At 33.6% G+C, this 10222-nt stretch overlaps 1 protein-coding gene across 2 annotated transcripts; it reads right to left on the reverse strand.

Moving 5' to 3' along the window:
• Positions 1 to 132: 132 nt before the first annotated feature.
• On the reverse strand, positions 133 to 8509 carry LOC7470936 (uncharacterized). 2 transcript variants are annotated; one of them, XM_002317543.4, is made up of 11 exons: positions 8190 to 8509; positions 7055 to 7150; positions 6874 to 6977; positions 6022 to 6332; positions 5689 to 5811; positions 4546 to 4634; positions 3900 to 4005; positions 2647 to 2744; positions 1597 to 1857; positions 866 to 949; positions 133 to 453 (listed from the first exon to the last, which is right to left on the reverse strand). In XM_002317543.4, exons 1-11 carry the CDS (start codon positions 8277 to 8279, stop codon positions 439 to 441), a joined length of 1377 nt encoding a protein of 458 aa, XP_002317579.3. In that variant the 5' UTR covers positions 8280 to 8509; the 3' UTR covers positions 133 to 438. The 2 variants fall into 2 exon arrangements, with proteins under 2 accessions (XP_002317579.3, XP_052301430.1); XM_052445470.1 differs by lacking the exons at positions 6874 to 6977; positions 7055 to 7150.
• Positions 8510 to 10222: the final 1713 nt, after the last annotated feature.

Below are 10222 nucleotides of genomic sequence, written 5' to 3' on the forward strand. Positions count from 1 at the left end.
GTAAACATGGCTAGTCCACATGTCAATACCATATAACTCATTGGAAAATGCTCTCGTCATATATATAGAATATTGAAGACATGGAAAAGCAAAAGGAAAAAAAAAATATAGAGAACTTGAGCTCGAATCCTATGCACGCAGATGATTTTCTTTGTATTTCATTGATGATTAAATTAGAACGTATATTACACAACATGGATGGATACATGCATGGTTCTGTTTATACATAGATTTTCTTGAGGAAGGGGATGGTTTACATACAACAATTTGCTTTCTGTATGACCATTTTGCAGGTTGGAGCAATCTTTACAGTTCTGTGATCTCCAAGCAAAAAAATTATGTGCAAGTATAATGTCATCACTTGAAAAATTAAAATACAAAACGAAAGCTTCCCAATACTTGTCGACTGGGGAAAAAAATCATGTGTTTCATTGTAGGCTATGCCTTCTTCGCCTGCAGGAGGAATTAATGAACAGTAAGTTAAAAGGAATAACCAAACAGTAAACAAGCAGCTGAGAGGATCCCCAGGACAAACTTTTGACAACAAGGACTCATAAACAAGCAAATGGAATTAAGACCATGTGCTGTTATAACCCCTTTGGATGTAGCTAGGTTTCAAATAAAATTCTCCATTTCCTTCAGGAAGAGAAAACTGTAAACACAAGTATAATGGAAACAGTATTTCTCCCAGCCCTTTTAATAATTTGATTTAGAAACAAAATGCTAAGGGAAACTAAAAACAACAAATGCTTCAAACAAAGTTTTGGCTCTAATTTTTTTTTAACTGCTCGCTTTCTTAATTCTTTTCAACTAATTGAACATTTCAAATTGCATCATCAGGATTTATCCAAGGCAAGAAAAGCACCTTTTTTAAATACTTTCTGTGAAGTTTCATTGCACCGCTGCATGCTTTTTTGGCATCTAAATTTCCAGTCATGTCATTCAATATCTGAAAAGCATTGCAAAAGAAGAAAATGAATAAGAAAGTAAACAGGAAAAAATCATATTCATATACACAGAGATTCACAGCACAGGAGGAATAGGGAGCTCGAGGAATATTATCTAGGTAGCATGCATTAACTATTCACCAACCAAACATTTCACAAGTTTATGTCATCTTTCTCGCTACAGTTCTACAACAGATGCAGGCATAAGCAAATGTTAGAGCCTACAAGCATAGCACATGATTGGTGTATGACACATTCAACTGTTCCACGCCACCAGACAAACTCTGGCCATGTTTTCAGTTTCAGACTCCAAATAACAATGTCATGAGTGGGGTTTGAGACTGCTCCTCAACAAGCAACGCACAACTATGGCAACTAGAGAGGGAAATGGAGGCTGCTTGGAATTTAAGTTTGAATCTTTCTTGAGACACATGCACACAGAAAGGGTGATGCTCAAGCTGCAGCAACTCACCAGTCATCCCCTGCATGCAAACAAATGGGGTTTGTGGGTAGTCTTCACTAATCCACGCTTCCACTCTTATTTAATTTCTCCTACATGCTTCTGTTTGGTGGTACATTGCCCTCTCTAAACTATATGGCATTTTACAGGTGTCTAAAGCATAAGCACAATTCAAATTATCAAGCTTACCCTGACAACATCATCCAGGCCTCGAGCTTCGTGCAAAAGCTTAGAGCTCTTATCTTTCAATACACTCGCAACAAGAAAAACAGACATGGGGAGGGGGCCTTCAGAATTTGCTGCCCCATTTTTCATATTTTCCCTTTCGAACTTCCCATAGTGCCGTATGGACTTTACTCTTCCCTTAGATCCCTCATGTTTCTCACCATTCAGTTCCAGCTCTTCATATACAGAGAACAAATCAGGGTCGTATTCAAGGGCCCACATCATCTGTGGAGCATAATGAAAAGAAAGCACATATAAGAAGTGCAGATTTTATGTTCAGCAAACAAAAAAGTGAGTATCAGTAACTAAGGCACATAGTTTACGAAGAGACAGAAACTTTGCACTTTTTTCTATTCAAAGATGCACATACATGACAGAAAAAACAAGATAAAAGAAAAGAAAAGGACAACATTTAGGTACCAAAGACTTGTCAGAAAATGTAGCACCAGAAAAGTGGAGACTCATCTGATTACAGTTTATCCAGAAGCCTTTTCTACCCACCCAAGAAAATAAATGTATGTCTAACCCCATAAGAGAAAGGCTTCGGTTTTGGCAATTGAGTAGCTATTGTTCTCACATGTGTGAATGGGAGATCTAGAATCAAGCAGGAGGAGATTGGGTTGGGTTTGCCTATTAATAGGCCTTGAGTCCATTGAGATGGCTCAGCAGATTTTTTTGAAGGATCTAAGATTCGTCCTTAACTGTCTTTCTTACAGAAACTATGAATAAACTCCACAGCTTGGTGATGAACTGCAGGATAGGGTGAGGAAATGGTCACTATGCATGCACATTATCAGTTTTAGAACAAGTTTTCTGAACTTTTGACAAGACCAATTCCATAGAAAAACAATTCTACCATTTTTTTAAAATTAAAAGGAAAAAAATGAGGAGAAATAAGGGATTTTAGTAATTAGAATTTCATATTTGCCTTCATTACAGGCAATCCACATAATACTCGAAACATGCATATTTTCAATAAACCAAACTAAAATAATAAGCAAACTTGAACCATACCTCCCAAAGGTAGAGTGAATCACAAAATGAAAATTCTCGGCGGAACAAAACCATGAGCATGCGGAAAGCAAATAAATAGTCACCTCCGCCAAGTGCATCTGTGTTTAAATATCAAAACACATCTTTACTTTTTTTTCAGCACAAATCAAGAAAGTTGAGAAAACAAGTACGGGACTATCGCAAGACAAAGAAACTCAAAGACTTTAATTGCAGGATAACACAGTTATTATTGCTAAAGAGTCACAGCTGAAAACTGCAATCTGAAAGGCAAGTCGTGACATAAGTTGTTTTCAATATCATGGCTGATACTACACTAAGGCAAACACTCACATATAATCAAAGCTTTCATACTCCTATGACCTTGTTCCTGAAGCATCTATATATTCCAAAAAGGGTATTTAAAGGGGTTAAGAAGAAATTTTATTTCTTTTAATGAGCTTGTTCCACTTTTTTAAAATTTTTGACAGAGGTGAAACTCAAATCTCAGACCTCACCCCTCTCACTTATGCAAGAGTAACATTGAGCTACAAGCTCATTGGTAAGAGATTATAAGATAATAAATACTGCAGTTTCAAATTGGAGGCCAAAACTACCATCTTACAGAATTGCATCATCATTTCTCTCTTAAACCTAGAATATTTTCATCAAATCTATGACAACAACCAAACAAGCAGGGCAGAACTAGGAACTTAACTTCAAGGGGACCAAAACTATTATGAAATGAACAGCACGATTGGATGTTAACTAAAATATTAAAGATAGAGTTGGCTGTAATTGTTTTTTTTCTTTTTTGGTTGGGATAAAGGCATCAATCATGATATTTAAGCCTTATATCTTTGGGGTTCCACAGCCATTTAAAGGTATGCATAAGTCCACTCCTGCAAACAAGCCATCTTAGAGGAGCAAAAGCACAGAGAAATGTTTCCATCACAGACAAGTCATTTAAGGAATTATCCAGGTGTTGTCTCTTTTCTCCGTGCAAAAAGCCAACAAAAAGTGAAATGAAGGCTTTTGTCCATTTCTTATGCTCAAAATTTCAAAGCAAACAATATTCTTTTCTTTTCCTTTCTCACTAACCTATATCTTCTTTTAGTAAGTATAATAGAAAGAATAAAAAAGGAAAGGATAATAAACTAGTTAGTATAGCTGAGAGACTCAAACTGACTGGGTTTAAGAATTAACAATCAGTATATTGCATAACATACACAATGACTTAAAACACATAATGAGAAAGCATAAATTTAAGAAAATACCTAAATGCTGATGAAGTTTTGGATCAATGACTTGAGTAATTTCAGCCAAATTACTAAGTTGTGTCTCCACCCCAACAGTTCTCCCAGTGCATCTGAAATTTCCTCGCTTTAAAATTTCAAATAACAACAATTCATGAGAATGTGGAAATCAAAAGGAAAAATAAAATAATGAAGCTAAGAGCCATGTAAACTCCCAAAAAGCATTAATCAGAGAAAAACTCCCAAAAAGCATTAATCAGAGAAAAACTCCCAAAAAGCATTAACCATAGAAAAAAAATATTAAATAATTGACAACGTCTGAGAAGCAGTCATTAGCGCAACAGAGGCAAGGAACCAATTTATGAAAATAAGCAATATCATTAATCCCCATGAAGACATTAAAAAGATAATTAACTCACAAGATACAAGTAAATAATGTTTCAATCAAGGTAAGAAAATTGAAACCATCACGAGATCCATTTAATACAAGAGTAGTGAAAATTCAAATAATCTAAAGAAAATTAACCTTATCATCCACTTCATTGCAATCAAAATGTACTACAAGAATATTAAGCAATAGCTATATACTTTATCCAAGAGCAACATCACACAGTAAAGTATCTTGTGCACAAAATTGAGAGAAACAAAGAAAAATAAGAGAATGTACCAATCTGCGCATCAATCGTTCAAAACACCAAAATGCATCCGCTTCATCTTCAAGAAGCATTATCATGGGTGAGCAAAGATCACTCATTCCTGTCAGCATTTCATGCATTTGGGACTTTAGAATTTTCACTTCATTACACCAATGTAGACATAACTAGAAGCATCTTAAAGGAAAGTATAATCATTATGACCTTCAGCAACTCAGAGAAGGTCATATTTATGGAGCTACTTCTAGATAGCTCATTCTATTAGAAACCAGTAAGTATCCAGATCTTTTCAAATCTCATGTGTAATATCAGGGTTATATTTAGGATATGACCATGTACATGCATACCAATATTAATTTTCTGATCAACTGAATTTCAAATGGAAAAGAAAAAAAAAATTAGTTGTGTAACTATCATTGCTTATTCTATTAGAAATTAAGTGCTAGAATTAATGGTTAATCATTGAAGGAATAGAGTATCTCTGGCTCTCAAGGTTACAGGGGAATGGGGATAATGCAAGACACTTGATTTCTAAGAGTACATAACTTTCATTACAAAGAACTTATAACTCTATAAATTAGCAGCGAAAATGCATAATAAGAAGAGCCCAGAAAAGGAGGGAGGAAAGGAAATGAGTAATGAACTAATAGTTTTTAAGCGACCATCTAGTATGTACTTGGAATTGCTGAGCAGCACATGGTCAACATGGAATAGCAAAAAATCTGGTAGTGGAACTACTTTACTCAACCTCAGTGATTTATCTCACAAAAGCAACAGTTTGAAAAGGAAGAGAACAGCTACTTATTCTCAATGATGGACTTTCACCAACTTCAGAGCAACCGACAACAATGCCAACAGATCCCCTTGTACAATTTATCATAAATAAGGAGAATGGTCTTTTATTCTATCTGTCTACAGACTGATCTCCAAATGTCAAGCACTTATATTTCAAGCATTAGCACTTCTCTATAAATGTCAGGTATTAGTTTTTGAAACTTTGTTGAATTCACAAGTGTCTGTTATATAGATCAGGTCAACACAAAGCACAATAATGTACATGCTCGGGTCCTATACCAACCACATCAGAAGCTGAGTGGCAATGATTTAACATATCAATATAATACTTTCACGAATAAGACAATCATTTATTCATCTACCTTGACAATAGCCGACATCTGTATCGATCCAGGCATAAACAGCTAAAATATCCCAAAGTTTTGACAAGTTCTCCTGCTTCTCATAAAACACCAATGTCCTGTCAGTGCGATGCACATCAAGACCTAGCACCCATATTAGTCCAATCAGAAAGAGATTCAATAAAAAAAAACACAAAAAATCCTTGATTACAATAATTAAATTATGACTATTGAGTTCTTGAGGTTCAAATTAACAGCATGCACATGCATGACAGTATTCATTGACAGGAGAACAGGAACTAACTTTGCACCAAGGAAGAGAGAAATGTGCATTTATGTATGAACATCACCAACCTATTTGATGTAAGGTAAGCATCCACTGGATCACTTTGTGGTCCAAAGGGCCATGGCTCGTAAGCTCTTTCACCATTTCTGAACAGGATGCATTTGTTCTTGATTGATTTGTGGCATAGGCATGTGAACTGCCAATTTCAGCAGAATTACCATCTTGAGAGGGGCCTCTGTCTTGATTTGTTTCTAAAATTACTAATGGTTCCTGAATGGGCTGACCATCTTCAGTGATTACAGGCGCTGTAATAAATTTTCCACTTCCGACAACAGGAAATATTTGGCGGCACTCTTCTTTCCACCTAACATATTGTACCCTGAAGGTGCAACATAAGAACGAATCTTAGTCTTCTAAAGTGGGGAATAAGGCACAGCCTAACTTCAAACTTTTATGCGCAAAAAACAAGGCAATTACAGTATTTAGCTTCAAAATAGTTTACCTACACTTCTATGGGGGAAATCAAGGTCAGCAGTTTCTGATTTGACTAGATTGTATTTATATACACGCAAGAGGATGAAGTCCCCAATATAATCTAGTGTAGGAGATCTCCAGAGTCAGATTAAAAAGACTAAAGACCATAGTCTTATGCTTAGTATATTCACCTACATGATCCATAGGTTATCAAATTTTCTTAGTCCAAAGAGAGAGTCCAGCATTTTGATGGTGAAGAATGCCAATTATTGGAATTGTCAAGTTTTGTCACATTATTGTAATGCCCATTGTCATGATAAAGGAAAGCAATTAATAAGATGATGTTGCTGTCAGTAACTTTGATTGGACTAAGACCCTAAATAAGTATGACCTTATCGTTTTCTATGGTTTCTTGACCATGAGTTACACGTGTAAAAACAGACTACCTTCTACGCTGTCGAATCTGATCTCGTTCATCAAATGTACTCTTAGGATCATAACAACCGAGTAGAAATTCCCAAACTTCTCCTCTAATTGATGGATGGATCCCCTAAAAGTAGAGAAAAGAGCGATCGTGAGCATTAAATCTCACAGATTGATTATAAGATCTCTTAAAAGAACAGTTACCCCACGGTAGATTCGACTAAGGGTCTTGCTTATATCCAGGTATCCTTCTGGAGTAAATGCAGCCTGCCATTTCCTTGAACTTAAAGTTCTACCTGCCTGCAAAAGTGGATCCAAAGGAAGCTTCAGTTACTTCCATGACAAGCAATGTGTTTTATGTTCTATTGGCAACACCAATTAATATGAACTGTCGGAGCTGATCAGTTCAACCTTATTGTTTATTTTATTTTTGTTTTATGTATACACATAGAATTGTTGTTAGAATGCAAGAAATTGCTAAAATTAGCAGTTTGACAGCCAGCTCGTAAGATCATTATAGTTGCATAGTCTAATGATCGCTTCTGAAATTGTTTGCTTTTTCATTAAAACTTCAAATTTTGATTAAACAAATCTAATGAACCCAATTCCATAAATTATTTAATCCAGCTTTAAACTGTAATTAAAAATTAAGCCCTTTTTAGTACATTAATCACACAACCATTTCATATCTGACCCAGGAATTACATCTTTGCTCAAACTCTTAATCATATCCAATGATAATAAAAACGTTACTGCAATATGGTACACCACATATATATGACATCGATCCAAATCAACATAACAAATACCATAGAAATCCAAATTAAAAAAATAATATGTGCACAAGAAATATCAAGATAGAGCCACGGTGAAGCAAATTAATCTAATTAAAACCCCAAAAATATAGAAAAGAACCAAATTTACAAACTTAATTCAAAATCAACGATATGGGCACATCATAAACATCAGAACAAAGCCATAAAGGACCAAAATTACAAAATTTTGATCTAAACAAACAACTCGAAATGCCTCGACTTTTTTAGAGCAGGTCCGAGTCAAATAGCAATGATTCGAAGCACTTCTTTTTACATTGGGTTCAATCGTATGGATATGAAAAATACAGGATTTCCAATCCTAGCAGGAAAAGGAGGGAAACGGATACGTGAGTAAACAGAAATCCATACTCAATCTGTGAACCAATGGGCACTTCACAAATATATATATATATAAAAAAAAAACAAAGGAAGGCCAGAAATGACAAAAAAAAAAAAAAAAACTTGATCAAAATACACAAATGGGTATTCGAAAAAACTAAAAAAATAAAAAATTTCACACAAACCTTGATTTTGAATTTAGATTTTGGAACATCGGTGCATTCAGGCCGGACCTGATAGTACGAATCAGCAGGCTGTCCAGGATCTCTCCACATTTAACAATAGCAAAAGAAAAGAACTCACAAAGCAGAAACCAGGAGCTTGACCCCCTTAAAATGGAGAGATTTACAAGAAGATGAAGGGTTCAAAGAGAGGAACCCAGCTCCCTACCAATAACAACAACTAAAACAACGACCCGTTCAAAACAGGAAAATACGGGAAGATTCAAAAGAAAGCGTTGGTTTTTTTCTTTTTCTTTTTTCAACGTTTTATTGGCTTCCTTTTTGTGTTTTTAATAATAAATTAAGGAGTGATGATGATAATTAATTAGAGGTTGTGTTTTGTATGGTTGTTAGTTATTAATGATGCTGGCATACGGGGTGTTCGGTGTATGGACTGTGGAGTGTCATAGATTGATTTTGTGTTTTTTTAATTAAAAAAAATATTTTAAAAAATATTTTTTTATTTTTTAAAATTAATTTTTAATATTAAAATATTAAAAATAATTAAAAAATACTAAAAATGGGCATTTAAATAATTAAAATATTTTTTTTTTATTTTTTAAAATTAATTTTTAATATTAAAATATTAATTTAAAATAAAGAAAAACTTTAAATTTTAATAAAAAACATATTCAACCTCAATATTAAATGGGCATTTATTTATAGTGTCGATTCAACAGTGTTTTTTTTAAATAATATTTTTTTATTTTTAATTAATTTTTTTAATATCTTTAAATCATTTTAATATATTATTTTAAAAATAAATTTTAAGCAATGTCTATAAAAGCCCTTAATTATTTTCATGCTCATGCTCATGCCGTCCTATTTTACTCTGTCAAAGCTCTCTCATCAACTCACACCACCAAAAATCATATTTTCCTTTACTATTTTTTCCTTTTTTTTTTACCCTTTTTAGAGTGAAAGATTTCCCCTATTTTAAATTTATCTAATTATTAAAAATAGATCAAAATTACTTCTTAATGATAAATATGGAACCGTCTAAAGTTTAAAATTTATCTAAAATAATACTAATTTTACCAAAAGAATTCTTCTTGAAATCATTTTTTTTTGTGTGTGGAAAATCTCATACATTGAATAATGAATAAATGGATTCTAAAAATCCAATAATTGTGGTTTTCAAATAATTAATGTTGTTAATTTTTTTATAAAGTTGGTATTACTCAATATCTAATATGAACATTTTAGGATTTAAAAACTCAAGTTGATCCTAATAAAAATTAATCTAAATCTAGGTTTTAATTTATTAATTTTATTTTTTAAGAAAAAAAAAATCCAGTCAAAATAACATTATTATTTTTAAAAAGATTCGTACTAACCAAAGTTAGAGCTCGTTTGAAAACGCATTTCAACCTGTGTTTTCAAAAAATTTAATTTTTTTTTGCTAAAATTTAATATGATTTGTACGTTTTAGATCGTTTTGATGTGCTGATGTCAAAAATAATTTTTAAAAAATAAAAAAACATCATTGACATGTATTTTAACACGAAAAATTATTTAAAAAGCACCCGCAACCACACTGCCAAACAAGCTCTTAACCCTCCAAGCTGCCCTGGATCTTGGTCGTAGAATTAGGTGTTGTCCCACACGAGCCTGGTGGAGAGTGAAGAAAACGCGCCGTGCGTTGTGGAAGAGTGGTGGAGCCCATGTTGATTGAAGTATGGGCTGGAATTTGGTAGCTAGTGTTATAACTTACAAGTGGGCCTAAGGGGGAAGAGAAAACAGGGGGAAAAAAAGAGTAAAAACGAGTAATGGTTGACTTTGACCTGATGAGGAAGCATGGTATTGGTCCATTGGATTGGTACCAAAGTTGAATGGGTGTGTGCCCAATGTTGGATCCATTCAATCCTAATATTAAATTGACACTATGGGCTCAGAGAAAATAAATTAAAAAAAAAGGAAGAAGAAATAATTTTCTAAATAATTCAGAAAATGTCTGTACATATTTATTAAAATTTGAGTAATTATTTTATCGTTCC

Source organism: Populus trichocarpa, chromosome 11 (genome assembly GCF_000002775.5).
Source record: "Populus trichocarpa isolate Nisqually-1 chromosome 11, P.trichocarpa_v4.1, whole genome shotgun sequence".
Lineage (NCBI taxonomy): Eukaryota > Viridiplantae > Streptophyta > Magnoliopsida > Malpighiales > Salicaceae > Populus > Populus trichocarpa.